Raw genomic sequence first — 22,529 nt, 5'->3', positions numbered from 1 at the left:
CATGGGCCAGCTCCCAGGAGCAATTGTGCAAGTGTGTGTGTGTTTTCTGTTTTTACAGCAACTGACATGTCCTAACAGGCTCTTAGCGTACAGTTACACCATGCACACAAGCACGCCACTTATTGACATGGTGATCCCCTGCCATGCATATTTCTCTCCTCAAGAAGGGCCTCAGGCCAATTATGCGTAAATCAATAAAGTTCCTGTTCTGTTGAATGGTGTTACAGTGCGAGTGTGTATGTATGTACGTCTCTCTGTGTGTGCATGTCTTGTCGAACAAGCCTTTATGGATGTAGGATACATAAAACATCCCCATCAGCCCCCGATTAGCTACTCACTTTACGCCGTGATCGATAACTTTGTGGGAAGACGTACAACAGAGACACCTGCAAATGCATCAACACACATGGACAGAGCGCTCTTCTCCTTGTGTCGTTACGTCTGTCTCAGTGTGCGCGCTAATGTTTAGTCATGTGCTTTGGTGTAACTCCAGTGGTTTCGCAGATGCTGTCTGCTCACTTACAGCAGATGGTAGCTGCCTCTAATGGCCCAGCCTTGTGTGTAGTAGATTTATCAGCGCATTAGTACCACGCTCAAGTAGATCGAACAAGGGGTGCACTTAATGTGGAGATAATTTCCCCCACAAGCAGAGTTTCTTTTACGAGATATCACAATGTTTGTTCTGCGTTTTTACCATCGAAACAGAATAAGAACAAGTTGGAACGATACAACAATTTTTAGGCAAAATGATAGCTCAAATTAGGAGAATTAAGGGATTACATATAGAAATACCTTCGGTTTGAATTGCCACCGCAGGTTAGATACGGCTATATTTATTAATATTAATCTAATAATTCTAAAGATCTCTGGAACTGTTCATTTTATTGCCTTCACACTTGGGATGTGTATTGATAAAGGTTACATGTAAGTGCAGTGTTAAAGTTTGGACAAGCGATTCAATATTAACAAACTTTGAATTAACAGGCGACTAACTCTCTGTAGTAATGACAGCTGGGAATCATCAATGCACTAGTAGAGGAAGTTGTGACAAAAATGTTTTTCCCAGAACTTTCGTCCATATAATAATTAAAGCTATTTTGTTCCATGCTATTGATTCGCTACAACCCAGCCGTTCTATAAAGGGACAGACATAAGTGTCTTAATGCAGTGAGGTGCACCCCTCAATGCTTTACTTATAAATATGGAAGCTCGAGTTGACAGTTTTAAAGTTCATGGGAAAAAAGTGATACAAGACGTGGAGCTACAGCAGAAGCTCAACACCCATTGGAGTAGCAATGCCATGCAAAATGTTTTGAAAATAAATAAATAAATAAAGAGGAATGTGCCAAACGGCATATGCCATTATCATTTCTTATAGTTGAAGCAAGGGACATCTTTGGCGTTGGATGAAACAAAACAGTGGCAACAGATGTGGCTGTTAAAAATACATTCAAAGAGTCAACTGGGTACAATAAGCCATATTGTATTGTACTGTATTACAGTCAAGAGAAGTCTTTGGAATCACTTGAAATAAACATTGTGCCTGTGTCAACAGATGTAACCATTAAAAATACATTTAAAAAGTCCACCGATTACAGTATGAAGTATCATTCATCACAATAAACATAAGGGAGGACTTTTTGAGAACCGTATGAAATGAAAATATTCACTATGTCAACAGATGTAGCATGTTCAAAAGCTTGAATCCCTGAGCAAGTATTTATAGATAAAAGGGCTTTTTTCTCATCCACTCAGCGCATCCATTGTCTATTCACCTAAAAGAATATGCAAAACAAAAACAAAACATAAGAAACATAAAATGAGCGGGAAAAGTGAAGACCATGCGTGAACAGATGGAAAAGTGTGTTGGAGGGTCAGGTGTGTGTGTGTGTGTTTGTGCAATATGTATATTGTAGAATGATTCATGTTTCTCTGCAGCCATGTGCTATTTTCTGTTTAAGTGAAACTGCCAGGCAGAGACAGAAGGGAGTGAAGGATGGATTGAGCGAAAAAGCAACAGACTGCCAAAGAGAATAAACACACACTGAATAAAAAAAGTGTGTGTGTGTGAATGAGAGAGAGAGAGAGTGTGTGTATGTCATTATGCACTGATCAATTAGTGCTCATCTCACATTCCTAGAGATTTGTGCCTGACTTATTAAACACAGCTAATTCATCCTATTTCCATAATGGTTATAAATCTATAGAAAAGAGAGAGAGACATTGGGTGTGTTTCTCTAACTGTGTGCGTGTGTGTGTGTGTGATTCATGGCCAGCGGGATATGTGAGCTACGCCACATTTTTCTCCTTGTAATTAACAGTAAATTGTTTTTACTGCAGCTTGCCATGAATATCCCCTCTGGTTAACATGACCAATGCTGTCGACACTCAAGTGCCAAATGACTGACTGTGTGATTTTGGGAGTGTGTGTGTGTGAATACTTTGCATCAGAGGTGAATGTTGTGGTTGTTATAAAAACAATGCCAGATATTTTATAAAAAAAATGAATGCAATATTTAAATAATGAGCTAATATCCCTTAAACATACAATAGCTTATTTTAAAGGGACAGTTCATGCAGAAATGGAAATTCACTCATTATCTCACCCCTATGCAGAATGGGGGGGAGTGAAGTGTTTGAGTCCACAAAACACTTTTGGAGCTTACGGGGTAAACATAGTAGCAGCTGAATCCAATACAATTGAAGACCTTAGTGACCATCTTCAGACGTAAACCCGGAACAAAGCTATTTCCACCGTGTTTTACGCCTAAAAGTCCACCCGAATTCGATAAGTTAGCGGATTTTAGACTTTACGACGGTCTTTGAATGCACCTGGCCGGAAGATATCACCGGAAATTGTATTTAAAAACATTGTAAATTACCTTGTTTCGAGTCTAATTTGGATGTCGTGCAGACACTTGTATGAAACCACACAAGCAGTATGGCTTTTTATTACGTCTGAATGTGTGTTTGTGTTCTGATCTGTTTGTTTCACCTGCTGGAAGGGTCCGTCCTGTGCTTGGCAGACTGGTAATGCAGCCTTTCTCTGTGCATAGTGTGACAGTGAAGTTGTACACATGGTAAGGATTCAGTCCTTTCACTATATACACAGGCTGTGATGATGGCCCCAGCCTATGCAAGACCTGAAAAGAAAGAAAAAAATCTGTCATGTCAAGGAAGTTTTTCATTTAGGGAAAATAAGGTGTTAACAGTAATGAGGGAAACAGATGAGAAGAGGTAAAAAAATTAACACATGGTAAAAATAGAATTCAAACAAAACATTATTACTGGTATTTTACCTTGACTTCTAGCTATTGGCATAATTTTCACCCCAAAGATGGCTATATGTGAGCTTGAATATTTTTTCATCAGGTGCAAGTGCTCCGGTAGTTACCTGACTAACCACAGGAGGAGCGTAGGGATTTTTGTTCTGCTCCGTGAGCAAGTTGACCCGATATTCTTTCACTTTTCCTCTGGCAACGACCCCTTGACCCTCAGCAGTGCTCCAGGAAACGTTGAGACTGGAGGTTGACAGTGCTGTGACTTGTGGAGGAGCCATCAACTCTGGGACTGAAAATATGGACACACACACGCACACATATGCATATCAAAATACACATCGCATACTTAAACAAACCATTTATCCATCAATCCATTATCTTTCATGATAAATGCATGTCAATAAACCCATCAGACAAACAATATTTGTTAATATAGTACAAAACTGCTGTAATGTTATGATAATTGGGAACAAATTAAGAAATATTTGAAAAGATTGTATTGAATATTGTAATTATATAATATTGCTTTATAGTATATACTTGAATACAATTAATACTAAAGATTCATAATGCATTCATGCATTATTTTCCCTTACCTGTTATTAACCAATGTATCAGTTATTTTGTTGTTTTACCGACATTTACCGACATATTAAACTATGCTTATCTCTGAGATGTAAAGGATTACACTTCTAAACCCAATTACAGATTTCTACAGTTTTTCCTTTGAATTTTTGCAACTTTACATTTTAATTAATACAAAAAAGATAAATGTTGACAGATAGAAATACATAAAACATATCTAGACTTTTTGGATGTGATGTAGGCTTAATATATTAAGTATTCCATAATTCTCTGGCTGTGACAGCCACCATTACACGACAGGATAATTCCTTTATCCAACAGTTGATGGCATCTAGCTGTGAAATATGCTGTGAAATGTGATTCATGGTCGACACAGCCACAGTCACATTCTCTCTCTCTCTAACAGCACAAACACTGACACACATTCCACACTTTAAATGGTGTTATCATATGCTTGTTATCCAGACACATAGCTTAGACTGATGTTGGAGGCAATCGTTTAGTCCTAATGAGCCATATCATCTCTTTGAAATTCAAATACCTTAATGAGTTCCCCTCCCCCACACACACATTTTCATCTCTTCCCTCATTCCATACTTATTTCCACAAATGCTTCTGTTCAATTTATGTTTCCATAAATCCATCAGCAGGTGGAAATATTTTGACCTTATCATCACATGAAAAACTTTTGGTGGTTATTAGACCCGGTATTTCTGTTCCCACATCCTTTAAACATCTTTAGGTAACAGTTTATGCTGGGGAGGGGCCTGCAACCTCCAGCTTGCCTAAACACCATCGTTGTACGTGCAATTTAGCTTGAACATTTTAACCTGGAGCCCCAGTACAATTTACCAGTACAATTTACCAACACGTTTTGATTGTACAAGTCATTGTCCTGTGCTGCATCCTTGAATGTCTGTAGTTAACTAAGTAATTGAGCTGAGTTTGTGATAGATTTGTAGATTTTAAGGACGCATTTATAAAAACAGAACATTTTTTAAACCTTCTGACGAGGATTGTCGCCGGGGTAGATACAGGACAAGACGTATAAATTCCACAGTCGAAAATACAGTGTTTTTGTTTACAGTTCATCAACAACAGCATTGGCCCTTATTGTCCAAACCATTTTAATCTCGTGTTTTCAATTTGACATCATCGTCTGTGTCTTGTATTCTTCCGTCACGTGTTAGAAATGTCATCAACGCGAACACTCACACTTTGGTGAATCAACATTTTCCTGCTGTATTCTCACATGGGCTCACTGGCACATTTTACTGAGGGGCCGGTGGGAAAAGTGAGTGAGGGAATTGTCTGGAGATCAGTGCATGACCGAAGGCCGCTTAATCGTCCACTGAGTACTGTGTGACTGACTGAGCTCCCACCCTTGGTTGGCCAGCTGAGTGTTGGGACTTTCCCATTGGCTGTTGTTCTTTCAAATTATTTTTGTGAAACATCTCATGGCAAGACAACTTACTGGACAAACACTAGCTGCATGCTTTACAGAGTTGTCAGTATACTGTCGTGCAAGTAAGAGGCACACGTCTCTCTACAGCCACTCTTCAGAGAGAGGCAGAGCAGAAGTTTGTTAACCAGACAGCTGTAACAAGCAGCTGTGCGCTCTGTGACAAACAAAATCAGATTTCAGACCTGCACTACAACCCTGAACTTTTGTAGACATGTGTATATATATATAATGATCAGTGTATACAAACCTCCCTCCATGGTGCGTGATGTGGTCCACTCTGATGTGACACTTCCTGCCACATTAATGCTTTCCACTTTCATCTGATAGGTGGAGAAGGCCTCCAGACCTGTTACAATCGCACTGCTCTCGGGGGGTGACAGTGCGCTCCTGTTGGTGAGCGGAGTTTCTGGGGAAACACTTGGATCCAGCCAACCAGAGCTGGAGAAAACTTTGCTCTCAACTGCTGTACTTGAAAGGTTTTGTGTTTCCATCGGTCCACGAAGAAAGACCTCAAATCTTGTGATAACACCTGCACAGGAAGCAAAAGGTCTCAATTCAGTTGGCAGTACAGAGTGTGAGTGATAGATATACAGAGGAGCAGAAAATATATGATTTATGGTCCAACAATGTATGAAAAGACCCCAAATTACCATTAAGTAAGGGGACTACTTGGTCACTATAACCAAATTATTAAAACAACATTTGCATAGGAACAATTCTGTTCCAAGCTTTTTGATCCATACAAACGGTTGATCAATATATCCCTCATCCCTATATCCGGTTTCCACTGTATATTTAAAATGGATCTCTTTCATATCTTTTACATGTTTCTTTTTTATCTTCACAGAAGCAAAGACAATGGTCCCTAAATAAGACAAATGTGAAAGTGCTATGTTACCCTCAAATATCTCCCTGTAGAGAGATACTTATGATATTTTTGGCGAGGAGTTTTGTCTTTATTGTTTCGTAAAGGCAGAGAGCAGGGAAACGTGCAGCAAAGGATCAGGTCAGAACCTGCCAACCCCTGCAGGTAGGCTCAAGTCTCCGTATGTGGGGCTCTTGCGAGCTCACCTGGAAGAGCCCTTCTCTTGACCCATATTTCTAGTTGACACGGCCTTGGATGAATACAAGAAAAATAACAGGTCCAGCAAAGTCATAAAAAAAAAAAGACCAAAATAGGAGGAAAGTTGAGATTACGATTTTTGAGGCCAGTTGAGAAAAATATTAAAAACTTAAAGGGGAAAAAGATACTTGGAATATCAAATTGAAAGAGACAGAAAGGCGAGTAACAGATTAGTAAAACGCCAGGGGAAATACAAGAGATACAAACAGGGAGAAAAACCCAGGTTATAGGGATTTGTATGACACTGAGCCTTAGAGCTGTTACAAAGCTCTTCTGATATACCAAAGGCACTTCCAATTCAGTGGGTATGTGTGTGTGTGTGTGTGTGTGTGTGTGTGTGTGTGTGTGTGTGTGTGTGTGTGTGTGTGTGTGTGTGTGTGTGTGTGTGTTTGTGTGTGTGTGTGTGTGTGCGTGTGTGTGTGTGTAGAGTAGACACGGTAGTGATTCTCATACTTTTTGAGTGACATAAGCCTAAAAGCCATGCTACTAGGCTAGTGTTTCATGTTAGCTAAAATATCTGTGTTGTACAGAATGTGTGTGTAATTATTCCACTCTATTACCAATTCTGACAACGGCAATAAAAATGTATATTTATTATGTAAGTAGTTGTAATATAAACACAAAAAAATGTCTGTAGTCTTAATTGCTTTTTCTGCAATAAGACAACCATTTGACAAAATCATTTCTACGTGCATGTATGTGTGTGAATATTTGTGTGTTTGTGTTTAAGGTCCTACCATTGGGCTGACTTGGGGGCTCCCAGGAAGCGTGCAGTGTGTGAGGTCCTGTGGCAGCAACTCTGGGTGGAGGTTGGTTTTGTGGGGGGGCAGAGGCTGTCAAAAAAGACAGTGGTGGAGTAACGGTGCAGCCTCCAGAAGAGCACGCCTGGACACAGGTGAGTGTGTTGTCATTTTCATGTTAGAAATGTTGAATGAAACTGAAGAACCTCTATTATATTCTTTTAAAGATACACTTACTCACACATATCACTATTTTATTGGGAGTATTTTGTATCTAAATGTTGAATGGTTGTATTCTCCACCTACCTCCAGTTTCACAATGTACTGGGTAAAGGGCTTTAGACCAATTACCACAGCCTCTGTAGATAAGCCTGTATAGTGAATGATGGGTTCTGAACTCGATGACTCACTGGAGGACAACACAAACCTGTGAGAAACAAAAAAACACATCAGTTCCTCTATATGTTTCGATCTCAGCCGTAGGGGTCAAGGGGCTTAGACGCAAACCATGTTAAATGCAGTGTCCCTGGTTTGAATGGGACATATCAATCTAGAGGTCTGCAGGCTTCTGATGCAGGTTATCCTCTTATTTCTCCCCACTATTAGTCATTTTTTTCAATCAATTTTAATTCCCCCAAATGAATCTTAATGAATACAATTACTAAAAATATTGTTTGTCTATCTCTAATTGATAATTTGTATTCCCTTATGCCTCTAAACTCCCCATCAAATATGCGTACTCGTCCTATTTTGTTTAAATCCTTTCAAAAAATTATATTTTTCCCCACTCTTCCCTGCTCTATCCACAATTAATTCAGTTAGTTTGTTCCTAACAATCATTAATCTCACTCCATCATCCTTGCCTTTTAACTTATTTGTTTCCCTGACAGGCTTCAGTTGGCCACTAATAGATGCTGGTACTTTCTATTACACTAAGGGCATGTGACCTCAAGCTGTTTTTCTATGATATTAAATTAATGATTGACCATTACAGTGTTTTTGACATTCACCATCAGTAAGAACAACTTCCTGTACAGAAGGTAAAGCTAATTTAATGAGCTTGGAGTTTGTATAACTGGATGTGACTCCAACTCTGCGACACTCCTGACCCAGTCCTGTCCGCTCTGCGTCCACACCCACAATACCATCCAGTCCCTCTCCTCCCCCTTACCTTTCCACTGGGCCTGTGTCATTACGTGGCATGCTCCAGTTAAAACTAGCTATGGTTGCACCTGGTCGTCCAACAAGGTTTAGATGGAGCTGGTCAGCTTCAGGTGGTGCACCGAAGGTCTGGCATGAGGACGATGCACTTATTGTTGCACCGGCTACATTAGCTGTTAAGAGCCAGTAGGAGTAGCTGGTGTAGGGCGACAAACTGGTGTCTTCAAATGATTCAGGGCCTGAGAAGGGACAGAGGGGAGGAGTGATGTGGAATGTGGTTTTAGAGTGGTGGAAGGCACAATCAAGGGTAAGCAATATTTATTTCACTTGTATTTGAAATGTTAAGAAGGATATTAAAGGTCCCATATTGTATAAAGTGAGATTTACACTCTTAGTCTTTTCAGATTATAAAGCAATAAAGTCTAAGTGCTATATAAATACTGCGAAAGTCAAAACACTAAATCCAGAGAAAAACGTACACAGCCAGAAACTTTCAGACCTTCCATAATTTTGTGATGTCGAAACTATACAGTCACTGCCCCCCCATGGCCCACCCGCACCCACACCCAACCAGTTTTCTGTTTGAGCTTTGTTAACAACTAACGACTACAATGATCTACAAGACAGAAAAATAGGAAATGCTGTCATTGGATGCCCTCTAAAGGATAATGATACTGGAGACCAGTGACTATAGTTTATCTTTTTCTGAATTTCTGGAACATTTTTGGTCTGAGTTTGACAATCTATTGGGCTCTTTACTGGTTATACCTCTCTCTGGTCGTGCATAACTCAGAACACTAACTTAATCAGGAAAGAGGCTGAAATAACAAGTTAATATGTTATATTTGTTAAACTATATAGTCAAGTTTTTTCGGTATTCAAAACCACAAACTCAGTATAGCCTTTTATGGATGTCAAAACAGTGGAAACGTGTAAAAAGATGGGACCTTAAGTTTTGTGTGAAAAAGCTGTGCGGATACTTACTGAAAGGAAAGTGACTTTGGATGCTGTGCACTGACTGTCCATCTCTCTTCAGTGTGTAGTTCAGGCTGTTTGAATTTGGGGAGTCAGGCGGAGACCAGGAAAGATGAATGGAAGAATAACTGAGAGCAGAACCTACTGGTGCTGGCTGCTGAGAGGGTGCTGCACAGAAAGACAATGGTAAAATAATTATTTGATATTAACTTTGAATAACCAAAGGTCATGGTGATGCTAATTATACACGGATGTACCATTGGTGTTGACTTAAACATTACATGTACATACTGAATCTTTGCCGATTCTAATGTTGATGGGTGTGAGTGTAATCTAGTGTGTGTATTAACAGACCTTTACTGCAGCCGAAGTGGTTTTGAGAGTCAAAGTTTCTTGCTCCAGGTTGACAAACATCACACTTGTCTCCAGTTACCAGCAGCTTACACACACAGCCCCCCGAGTCTGGATGACAAGAACCGTTGATGCTGCCCACTAGGTCACATCCACATGGCTGGCATCTGGTCAAGAGAAATGGTTTTTTTAATGGTCATGAATATGTTTTGCCTAACCTAAATCTAACCTTAACCCTAAAACCAAGTCTTAACCCTCAAACAGCGCATTGAAAAAGTGACAACCGGCCAAAATGGCCTCACTCTGTAGGGACTAATGCTTAAAATGGTCCTCACAAAGATACAGGGACACGCACACAAGAGCGAGGACACTGATCTCAAAGGGAGGATCGACCTGGTGCTCCTCACAGCCCTGCTCGTACAGGACCACATTGGTGCACACGGAGAAGAAATGCTCCATCACAAAGGTTCTTTTCCGCTTGAAGACAATGTTCTGTGCACTCCTATCACACTCATGTCCGTGCTTTTTATGTGCATACGTTCTGACAATGATTAAAGCGCCATAGTTTTCCTTTCTATGACACACTGTACTCGCATGTTCTGTCTCTCTCCCCCACACAACACTAGGACTTCTTTATTACTGTGTCAAAAGCCACAGCCTCATAACAAGCTGCAAATTTGTCCTGTCAACTGGTGCTCACACACACGCACGCACACAAATAAAACACACATGCCATACTGAATCGACCTTCACTTCATTCCCAAGGAGGAGGAATAAAAGACCAACAACACAAACATTCTCTGATTTCTAAAGCCTCAAAATAAAGTGATAAAGAGTGTGAAAGAGCCAGAGAGACAATTTGCTTAAATGTTTATTAACAATACTGATTATATCACATATAGAACCCGATAAGTTTTGCAGTGATATGTAATTAAAATTGTGCACAAATTTAAATTGAAACAAATAATGATGGTCTCACTATCAAGTGACTCTAGCCACAAGAAAAAGCATTGAGCAGTAATATTTTAAGAAGTCGTTTGACCTTTCTCAGCAGAATGAAAGGCAGTGGGAAAAGGAGGACAGTCAGAAAGAGAGAAAAGGGTACGAGAGGGTATGTCACACCGGTCCAAACAAGAAGTCTGGAATGATCTGTGCCTCTGACCATGTTTTACCACATTCCTCTTTTTCCTTGATCCTATCCTGAATGTTCTTTCTCTCATATTTTTCTTTACTGACTTTATAAAATAACCTTCATCACTATGATGCTTTTTCTCTATCCATTCTTCTATCCCTCTCTCCCATGCAGAGATCTCAGACACAGCAGATCTCATGCTTAATTTGTAGGGTAGAATACAGCAATCAGGCAAGGTTAGTTATGACACAGACACAGACACACACAGACATACACACACACACACAGACCCACAGCCACACACACAGACACACACACACACACACAGGACCACTTGACAAACAGTTTGTGGAGTATCTATCTGCTATGACACCTTGTTGAGAGGACAGTAAATGTGTGTGTACCAGTATTTCATAGGGTGAAAAGTGTGCACTTGCATTTGTGTGTGTGTGTGTGTGTGTGTGTGTGTGTGTGTGTGTGTGTGTGTTTGTGAGAGAAGGCCTGCAGGTAGAGACATGAGTGGTAAAGGTCAAAGCAGCTCTTAACACATGTAAGTCATATGTCTCCCTATCCGTCACTTATCTCTACAGAGACTGCTCCTGCTGGCTCGTGTACTGCTTGTGTGTGTGTGTGTGTGTGTGTGTGTATGTTTTTGTACAGCTGGGACGATTAATGGATCCAAAACCTACAGGTATTGTGTCCATCTGTGTGTGTGTTCCTGCGTGTGACAGTGACTTTATATGGTTACCTGCCCAGGCCAGGGTTGAAGCCGAAGAACATCTCTCGACACTGGTCACAGCGTCGCCCTCCCACAGAGGGATGGGCACACGCACACTGGCCAGTGTGGCTCTCACACCCACGCTGCACTGCTCCCATGGGATGGCAGTCACAGTCAGCACACATAGTCTGATTTGGAGAGAGGTAGAAGCCTGGAAAGACACAAACATATAAAAAAAAAAAAGATTAATCAGACTGTGTAAAGTAACTAACGATAATTATTTTAAAGTTGATATTTTCTTTCTTAGCTTCTTCCTTGTTTGCTTCTTCTTTCCTTTTTCCTTTCTTTGCCTTTAATTTCTACCCCTTTAAAGTCATGACTTCCAAAAGTTTTAAGTCCATTTTGGTTGATTGCAAAATTCTTCGATTCAATGTCACAAATGTCATAAAATATACAATCCAAAATAATTCACTGATCATGATATGGTTTACTATTTGTACATTGTAGGATTTTGTGCACACCAGGTTATAGTAGAAATAAATTATATTCTGTGTAGTGCATTTATAAAAACTATGAACAAATGATCATATACATGATACATATTCTCGTACTGGGTTTTCAACTGACAAAACTTGTAATTTATGCTGTTATAGTTATTTTGTGTTATATTCTTTATAACATTCCATACAACAGTGAATGACTGACTTTGGATGCAGCTTGCATATATCTATGTCCTTCCTAATAAGCATTACGCAGTGTTGATTACAATTTATCTATAATAAAATTTAGCACAATGCCAATGAGTGAGCCTGGGGCTACATTAAGCACTCCAGGTTCTAAAGTATAAATCAATTTGGTTTATTTTTCCCCAGGCCTGGCAGCTAATAAGCAAATTAGATATTCTGTTTAGCCACTTGGAGCAGGGAACTCACATTGGCAAAAAAATAGCAGTTAAGGAAATTGAGATGGACAATTTGTAGGAATGGAGTATGACAAATGTAGTGGAATACTTACCAGACATGATAGCTGACAGTACATGAATGTTAACTCATGTCAGTCGGGCATATTGCAGAATTTGATTTGGTGGGCACATGTGAGATAATAACTATTATCTTGTGTCCTCTGTTTAATCTCTTTAACATCCGTTCCCAGCCTGTGTGACAGTAAACCTGACTATGCTGTTGGACCTTCTCAATTACTGACACAATACAACATCTGTTACCTTTTGTCCCACAAGATTAACCAAACACTCAAAACAAATTCATGAGCTAAAGCACACACACACAAACACACACACACACACAGAGACAAAGTCAGATGAGTGAGAAAAAGCGATCTCTCCCCTCTTTTGTGCTGTTGTTGAGACCTGGCACAAACAGGACAATCACTGATTGGAGATCTGGCAGAGCGCACGTGCCAACACAAGCGCACACACACAGGAACACTATGAGTTCGGAACACTAGTCATTGTTCTTGACCATTTCCCCTAATATCTCTCCCTTTTTTGGCAGCCCCTCCATACACACTCACCAGGTCGGCAGCTACCGCAGTCTTGTCCGGAGCGCGTAGGGACACAAACACATTGGCCTGTGGTGCTGTCACAGGCGGTTCCTGCCACAGTTCCTCTGGGGTCACAGACACATGGAACGCAGCCCTGGAACAAACCCTCTGACAGGACATAAAACTTTATCAGAAACCAGTATAAACTTACAACATAAATGACTAAATGTCTTGTAGAAAACTCTCACGGTGTACAGATTATGACACTTGTTAAGCCGTTGGATTTAATCAAAATGTATAACTAATCTCGGATATGACGTTTGACTCCCGCGCTGTGTTCTCTCACCCTGGAGGTCTGAGCTCCTGTTGTAATAGTTGTGGGCACAGTTGGTGCACCGTGCCCCCAGCACCCCCTCTCTGCATGGGCATTGTCCGGTCCACATATCACATCCCCCCTCGGACACAGTGCCACTGACGTCACACGCACACGGCAGACAGCCCAGGGAGTTTCGATGCTCCAGGGTGTGGTAACCGATACGACAAGAGTCACAGCGACGGCCTTTCACATGTTCCTATGAAAGAATTAAGGATTATTATAGGAGGCACACAATGGAAGGTGTAATAGATAAGTACATTGTGGCATTGCAAGGTGGTAAGGAGAAGATGTCATTGCTTTGTCAGTTTCAGATAACATTCTGATTGTTACCTCCACCATGGAGATAATGTTTGCATACAGAAATATGCATAAACTACTCAACCAATTTCCATGAATTTTTAGGGCATGACTCATGAACTAGCCCAACAGGGGGAAGATCATGGATTTTCCCGCCCACTTTCCTTAACATTGTCAACATTTGTCTTGATTAGGGAGTAATTCATGGACCTTGGTGGAAAAAGATATTGTATAAAAGATATTAATCTGTGCAATTTCGTGCATGTTCAACAAAAAATGTAAATCTAGTGGATCTAATGAATCTGGTGAATGTGATTTCATAATGGGACTGTTGGGCCTTGGCGGAGGTATGTGCTCTACTGAGTGACATTCTAATTGAACCTGGTTTTTATGGAAAGTCAGAGTATTAACTTTTAAGAAAGTATGGATAATAAATATTTATGAAAATAGACATGAAGAGTTCTATGAGAGAGAGCAAATAATACATTGTATGATAATTACTTTATTATTCTGACAAAGATCCTGTGATAAGACTGAAAGCTCCAGAACAATTACAGAATGGACATTTTGATCAGTCTTTTGTGAACTACTGTTTCAAGATCAATTAACTTTGAACCAGAACAAAGTTCAAACTTGGAATATTCAGACATGATGTAGTACCTTGCAAACACACTGTCCTGTATCAGGGTCACAGTCTGTCTCAGGTACTGTCCCCTCTTCAGAGCAGTTGCAGGGAGCACAGGATCCCTCCAGTCTCAAGCCATACGACCCGGTGCCACATGAATCGCAGCGCTGCCCCCCCACCCCGGCCTTACACTCACACTGCCCCCGCTCAGGCTCACAGAACTGGCTGACGGACCCCATGGGGTCGCAATCACATGGGACACAGCCGTCTGGTCGGGACAGGTTCCAATAACCAAATTCACAGTGGTCACAAGAAAGACCTGGCAAGAGAGAGGGGGGGGTTAGAGAAATGTTGAGAAAAGGGCACAGTGAGGCCACCAGAGAGAAACAGAGGGGGAAATAGAGAAACGCAAGCATCAAGCCTCTCTCAATTTGGAAGTGAGTGTGTGTTGTTGTGTGTGTGTGCCTGAACATGAGAGAGTGAGCGAGCGAGAGAAATAGTGGGTGAGTATATAAAACTGCCATCATTAGGGCCAGGCCCTCTACATATGATGGATCACTCACCTAAGGCCAAACACTTAATTTCACTGAGCGAGAAATAAATAAATTAAGCAACTACAAGAAAAGAATGGAGGGATATAAAAAGAGGGGATGAAGGGATGGAGAGATGAATAGCAAAACATGAAAAAAATACTAAATTAAGTGTAAAAGCAACGAAAGACTGAGCTCTTGAGTTTGAGTCCATATCTGTCACCTCAGCAGTTTATTGTGACTTTGCCAAATACTTTGCTCAATAATTTGTGTACTGTTTATAATTGTTGGATTGTAGCATATACCAACACCACGATGTAGGTTTTACAGCAGCAGCACTAGGCTATATGGCTAGTTAAACTATGATATGCAGCGTGTGTGCGCTGGGCTTATTTGAATATGCCATACGTATTCCATGACAGGCAATCTGTCCCTAAATGGATGCCTGGGGGCTACGCAGTCACCAGCGCCGTTTATGAGCAAGCGAGTGTTCGTACGTGGGTGGGTGTGAATGTGTGTGCGTGGACATGCTTCCATGAGAATATACCTGTACAACTGTGTAAGGCAACATGACCATGTGCGTGTGTGTGTGTCTAATAATGTGCGTCTTACTGGGTGTGTGGCAGACACTTGGCATTTCCCCCTGGTCTGCCCACTTTAATGATTTTATAGATATGAATGTATTTCTCTCAATAGATCATATTTCATTATAGTGCAGTGACGGAATTTATGTGTGTGTGTCTGTGTGTGTGTGTGTGTGTGTGTGTGTGTACATTTGAGTGTGGTAAATATGCAGGGTGGCACTCTGTTGCTTACAAAGCTAACAATGATGTGATATATTGTATGAGTTCCCCCAAAATTAAGTTATACACATTATAAAGTACCCAACAGCCATTAAAAAAATATTGCATTTTCATTTACATTTACGATATTGAGCTGAATAAGCGTGGATTCTGTTTGTGCAGCTAGTTTTGAGACATTTAAGTTGGACCAGAAACAAATGAGGAGATTAGAGAAGTAAAAGGGAAAAGTAAGAAGAAAAACAACATTTTGTTCGAAGATATTAGATCAGAACAGAAAGGATGAATTTTTGAACTGGGTTGTGCACGTGCGCATGTGAGTGTATGTTTTCGAGACATGGCCCAGCCCTTTTATCAGTAGCCAGCTGGTTAACAGGCTCATGCATCACTATTTCAAACACTATTATGTACACAATGCACTCTGGCACCTTGTTATGAGGGTGCGTGTGTGTGTCTGCATGTGCGTATCTGTGTCTCTGTGCGCGCATTTCAATTCCGTCCTTCTGAAGTGTGCCTGCCATTGCTCCACTCAAAGTATCAGCTTGGCAGTAATAAATTGCCATAATCAAATCTAATTTCTGAAAAATACCTGTGGGAGCAACCAAACAAACAGGGACAGGGGGGAAAAAATGAAAGTGGGTCTTGTAAGACGGAGTGAAAAATACAAGGGGCTGCAGCAGTTTGTTTTAATCAACTTGGCATTGAATTAGAGAATTAAATACCAGCTTAGGTCTTGATGGCATGCATGCGGAAGCTCACGCACACACACGCACAACCACATATGTTCAACATTTATGTAACACATACACAAGGAATTTAACATTCAATACATAAAGTTGGGCAGAGACAAATATCTATATATGGCCACATCCAGACGTTCTTCCTCATACATATACTGTACACATTTCCAAGTTTTCAGGCACGCACACACACACACACACACACACACATTCACACGCACAACCGTGGGCCCTTGATAGCGAGGCTTAGCAATAACCATGATGCGTCGAGTTGAGGAGCGTTGGCCGGTTTTGCATTTCATACAAGCGCTCTTCAAAGACACACAGGGGAGAGAGTGAAACCATTTATCACAAAGAAAAGCACAACGGCTGGAAGCACCGCCAGCAGAAAAGCCTGTTTATTTTGGCTGGCAAAAACACTTTGGGTGATGTGTTAATGCCTGTGTGTATACACAAGTGTTTTGGTGTATCCACTCCTGCTTGTTGTGTGTGTGTGCACCCCGTGAGCCACTGAGCCTACGTATTAATTAAGATGCCATTAACAGACATTTAAAAACTGGCTGTTGTCATGAAAATGAAAGTTATCAAAATACTTTGGGACATGTTGTAAGAGAAACTATTTTGGGCACCAGTCATTTTGAATAGCTAAGTGGTGGACGGCGGGCTTCAGCAGTTTGTTTACCTGTGACATGGGCTTTACACTGGCACTGTCCCGTGTCTTGGTTGCAGCTGGGAATCGCTGCTGTCGAGGTGCTGATGACACCAGTGTCACTACAGTTACAGCGGACGCAGCCACTTGGATTTGAGGCTTGAAGACCAAACCAGCCAGCCAAACAGTCAGTGCAACGGCGGCCTGTTACTGCAACCTTACATCGACACTGACCTCCTACCTGGAGGCAAGAAACCCAGAGGGAGAGGTGTGAGAAAGAGAAGAAAAAACAGCAATAGAAAAGAAACTGATCTTGAGTTCCTTCAACAGCTTTAAAAACACTCAATCATCAAATTTAGAGTTATATAAGGTTCACAATTTGCTGTTTGTGTTTTTACTGTATACCTGGTTGCACTCCATGCTGTCGTTGACTGTTCCAGCAGTGTGACAGTTACAAGGCCGACAAACATCAACTGAAGTGGGATCAGATTCCTCAACCTGGAAAAACCCACTTATACACAGCTCACAGTTCTTACCTGGTGGTGAAAAGAGAAACACACAGGATGACACAGAGAGCATGGAAGACAAGGTAAAAGACAGAAAATATAAAGAGATCAAAACAGACGTTCATGTCCAGGTTGACATCTGCCTAACTTATGCGGAACCCTGCCTGCTGAAGACAGTAAACAATTTACGAATGTTTTAACTACATGTTTAACCACAGACACGGGCTGGATTTCTACTGGTGCTGCCAATGGTCAGTCTGTGTTCATGACAAAGAAGCTCTCCTGCAGCTGAGGGGGCTCGAAATCTGAACACTTCATGGATTCAGACATAGGCAGCCTCTTATCAAACTGCTTTGATTTGATTTTTGGGGAATTGGTAGCCAAACCATAATATAACAAAATATAAAAACCTGACAAGAACCCATTTTTTTCCTTTTATATTTACGTGGTTGAACATGTGAAAGGGTAATTAGTGTAACAAACTCTGTACCTGTGGTGTTGTGCATACAGTTGTCACAGACGCCCCCTCCTCCTCTATAATGCTCATCTGGTTGGTCATCAGCGCTGACATCATAATGACAGGAGAGGGCGTGGCTGTGGCAGGGGCAGGGCCGGCAGTTCATAGGCTGGAGCTGGTCACCTGACCTGAATGGCTTGTCATTGTAGAGGGCCGCACAACGCTGACACTGTATAAAACAGCAACATATTAAAATACAGATGTACATTTTTAATACAGATATACTGTACAGTTTGAATATGCTAACAGTTGTATTTTTTTAGAATGTTGAAGAACTGGATTCACATACAAGGATTCTAAGACACTAAGTGAATTTGAGAATACAATTAAAAGCACTTTTCCCTCTGTGAGATAAAAGACAATCCCTTGACAAGCGATCAGAAAAACAACCATGTGTGTTAAGCACTAAAAAAAATGTCATGAACTGTGCATTCACTGAAAACTACTGTATACACATGTAAGCATAGAAAAATGGCCCCATGACAAGTGAAACACTTGTTTCTGATGGAACAAAGACTGACACAGAAACAGAGAGAAGCAAAGAAACAGAATGAGTGATGAGGGATATGAAGAGAGGAAAAATCAGTGGTCCATGTTAATCTAAATCTAAAGAGAGAAGAGAATAATACATAAAACTGAATAGAAAACACAGAGGTATTCTGTACTATATGATAAAGAGTCAGTAACCCCCCAACCAATACATTCATCAGCCCACTAATGAGGAGTGACTTCCTACAGCCAAAGCTCTCACACAGGCACACTTTCATGTCAAAATAAACATACAAAGGTGTGCATGTGTGTGTGTGTTGGGGGAGGGGAAGTGATATAAAAAATGCATTTTTCTGTAGCACAGAGCTGAAGAGGCAAGAACCAGCGAGAACAAGGCCTTTGATTTTGTTCAGCAGTCAGTACAAATTATGGCAGACAAGGGGGGGCATCAAATGGTGGGATTAAAAATGTATTAAAAAACACAGGAGTTCCTCCCATGTGTGACACATGCAGACCTGCACCGGGCCTATTATGTGTGACACAGAGGGAGGAGGGGGGCGATAAGGGGAGGGGGAGAGAGAGCGCTAGATGGGAATGGGAGAAGATGCTCATATTTGTGTACGAGAGAGAAGCGGAGGATGAGAAAAATGCAGAAGACTGATAAAAATGTGTTCATATTTTGAAACTTAGATAACAGGGAAGAGTTAGAGGAGACAGAGAGAGAGAAAGAAAAAAGAAAAAATGTGGGGGAGACATTAACAGGAAAAAACAGAAGACAAAGAAAGAGAGGACAATAAGATCCTGAACAAAATCATTGTTGTAATGTGAAGAGGACAAAATACCCCATGTGTAGCTTTTAAACTTTCAACCATTAGCAAACTGAAACTGGTGGTAAAAAAAATTATTATATAAAGAAGAGACGCTCATTCACAAAGCAGAGTTAAGGAGAAATAGGGTTTGCATTTCTCTGTGTGTGTGTATGTGTGTGTGTGTGTGTGTGTGTTTGTGTGTCTGTGTGTCTAAACAAAGATCTTGTTAATAACAATGCTCTGGACTAACGAAGCAGCATGCAATTCTCTGGAGACACCAGACAAAAAGAAACAAGACTGTAAAGACCTTTCGCACGCACGCACGCACGCACACACACACACACACACACACACACACACACACACAGGGGTGTGTCTCGGGACATGCAATTCCACAGGAGTGCAGGGCTGTTTGCATGTTCCTGTTTGTTGTGTCTGTTGCGTCTCATCTGTCTGTCAAGCTGTTTGGCCTCCACTCTGGCTGTTGTCGTATCCTACAGTAACTACCTGCCTTTCTGTTTGTACATGCTTCTGTTACCCCTCTGCCCATCTGTCTTTCTGTTCGCCTGCCTGTCTATCTGCAGCCCTGTGCCTCAAAATGTTTCACTTATCAAAGGTACTTTTCTTTCTGCAACAAAAAGCTTGCTCTACATCTCAGCCTGCGTCTCATCTGCCCGGGGAGGAGTTGAAGAGCGAGATGCAGCCAGTTTTCTGCTCCCACATCTCTCACGCTCTCTTTTCATTCCTCTTTCGTCTCCTCTATCCCGGTGCCTCCTCCATTTTCCCACCCTTCCCTCCTCTTCCATCTTCCGCCTTTCTCAAACAAATCATTCCTTACATCTCTCCCGGTTTCCTACCTCTCCCCTTCCTCACTTGGTTCCCCCTGTCCCCCGACCGCTCGTTCCCATAACCACGATGAGTATGTGAGCAGGAAATATTACCATAACAAATGAAAGAGAGGGAATGTTTTTTTCTTTCTACTCCTTTCTTTTCATTCAACACTGCATTACCTTCCCTCTCTCCCAGCCTGCTAATTAGTCGAGGGACTGGTGTTCGGGAGTTAAAAGACGAGTGCACACGTTCATTCTCTTCTTTATACAAAAGGTTTTGATGGCACTCCATCATCTGCACACAGTACCAGCAGCGAAAAGGGAAAGCAGATACTGAAGATTGAGTTTACATGGTTTCAATTCTACTGCGTTTATCTTCCTGCACGTTGTCACTTAATTGTAACAGGAAACCTAGTTTAGAACATAGGTGAAGTGTGCTCTGCAGATGGAGAGGCACTTTATCAACAATGGGACTCTTAATTCAACAATTTTTTTTTTTTTTCAACACTTTGACAAAACAGAAAGTTTAGTGGTAGAATGCCAGCGGAGCACATACCTCCACCAAGGCCCTACAGTCCCCATCAATTCAATTTTGCTGGACCAAATTGCACACTTATAGAAATCTGAATTTTATTCATCAAGATCCATGAATTATTCCCTGAAAAATCTGACAATGTCAAAGAATGTGAAACCAAATTCTTGGATCCACTCCCTGATCAGATTTTCACAAAAAACGTAACATTTCCTCCCTTAGACACACCACATCCTTTCTCCAAGTTTCATGATAATCTGTCTATTACATTTAGCAAGATTTCACTTAAAAACCAACAAACCAAACAACCAACCAACAAACGACAAAAGAGACAGGGGTGAAAACATAACCTCCTTTGTGGAGGGGAAAAAAATTGTGGCTGGATATGAATCTGGTTGACTCCAAGAAGAGTTGCCACTATAACAATTCAAAGGCTTATGGAGATTCAAATAAACTTAACTCATTCAGGACATTTTTATGAAAACATATAAATTTAGCACTATTAATATTGTTAGTAATGTGGTTATGTGTTTTTTTTACTCTTTCCAAGTGTAATGTAAGCTGTGTGTGTGTGTGTGTGCTGTGAGTCAGAGGAAAGAATAACATCTTTTTTTCCACTTGGAATATTTCGACAAAATCTGCTGAGTGAGGAGAAATCTAATGGATATGTGGACATTCAGATGGTATGTCACAAGCATCTTTGTGTGTGTGTGTGTGTGTGTGTGTGTGTATTTGTCTGTGTATGTATGCGTGTGTGCCTCTGTTAATCTGCTGGGGAAACGCATCTTATCCTAAATGCCACGACCAATTTCACGCTCTCACTGGAAAGGTTGTGCCACTGGTGTGTGTGCACGAGCGTGTTTGTGTGTACAGGCCTGTGTTATGTGTATCTGAAGTTAACCCTGTTAACCCCAGCGTAGGTGAAAATCTGCTGCTGAGGCAGACTTTAGCAGAGGGGATCCTGGGCAGTGCTACTTAGCGTCACTAGCCATCAATATCTATCACACACACAAACATACACACACACAGATACAAACAGAGACACACCGTGTACTTTTCAGAATTGATATACAAAATATACCTTAAATACCTGTAAATAATCCTAACACTTACCTAGCTTAATCAAATTCTACAATAATCTTTTCATTATAACCTTTTCTATTTTTTTTTAAGAATAACATTCAAATTGGGCAACTGTAGAAACACAGAGAACATATATACATTCACACATGTATACTCAGAAAAAAAATACATTAGGATAGAGGAGTAGTAGAGATCTAAAAATCTACAGAATTATAATAAAATAAAATTACAATGTCGGCAAAGGGATTCAGGGAGTATATATTTGATGTATTACGTATACAGGGAAACCGCATAAAAACGGCTGTTGCCTGATTGCACTTTATATGTGACTAAGGTACTTGTTTCACTTCAAACTAGATCTATCCACCTGATCATTAATCCTACCAGCAGCTCCAAGATGAGCGAACCATACATGCACTGGAGCTAAGTCAATTCTACGACTAAATTTCAAATGTAAGATCGCACAATTTGTCCACAGTAAAATCACTCGGAACCTATAAACAGCAATAAGTATCTCTACTAACGGTGCATTAAGGGAAGATAGTGTAGTGTTTTCTCTTTTTTTTTTTTACAAAGAAGACATCTTTTTGCTTCTGTATCACAAATACTGGACAACGTTGAATCCCCACAAATACTAAACTGAAGCGCCACATGACAGACATTAAACAACATAAAACAAAAAGTAGGATTCCATGTACAATAAGATATATGATAT

The 22,529-nt window shown here is 40.8% G+C and overlaps 1 protein-coding gene across 1 annotated transcript in view; it reads right to left on the bottom strand.

Annotated features, from left to right (window-relative positions):
* The window catches only part of ush2a (Usher syndrome 2A (autosomal recessive, mild)), a 189,576-nt gene that overhangs the window by 132,771 nt on the left and 34,276 nt on the right, over positions 1-22,529 (bottom strand). The window contains exons 11-25 of the mRNA XM_053420875.1: positions 18,045-18,240; positions 17,454-17,584; positions 17,082-17,289; positions 14,365-14,648; positions 13,378-13,603; positions 13,062-13,199; positions 11,562-11,742; positions 9,685-9,848; positions 9,340-9,498; positions 8,366-8,594; positions 7,501-7,621; positions 7,192-7,339; positions 5,579-5,860; positions 3,395-3,570; positions 2,996-3,143 (exon numbers count right to left, since the gene is read on the bottom strand). Coding sequence (XP_053276850.1) covers positions 2,996-3,143; positions 3,395-3,570; positions 5,579-5,860; positions 7,192-7,339; positions 7,501-7,621; positions 8,366-8,594; positions 9,340-9,498; positions 9,685-9,848; positions 11,562-11,742; positions 13,062-13,199; positions 13,378-13,603; positions 14,365-14,648; positions 17,082-17,289; positions 17,454-17,584; positions 18,045-18,240 — 2,791 coding nt within the window. The remainder of the gene's footprint in view (positions 1-2,995; positions 3,144-3,394; positions 3,571-5,578; positions 5,861-7,191; positions 7,340-7,500; positions 7,622-8,365; positions 8,595-9,339; positions 9,499-9,684; positions 9,849-11,561; positions 11,743-13,061; positions 13,200-13,377; positions 13,604-14,364; positions 14,649-17,081; positions 17,290-17,453; positions 17,585-18,044; positions 18,241-22,529) is intronic.

Source organism: Pleuronectes platessa, chromosome 1 (assembly GCF_947347685.1).
Source record: "Pleuronectes platessa chromosome 1, fPlePla1.1, whole genome shotgun sequence".
Lineage (NCBI taxonomy): Eukaryota > Metazoa > Chordata > Actinopteri > Pleuronectiformes > Pleuronectidae > Pleuronectes > Pleuronectes platessa.
The sequence above is the reverse complement of the archived record's forward strand: the minus strand, read 5'-3'. Positions and strand labels throughout refer to the sequence as shown.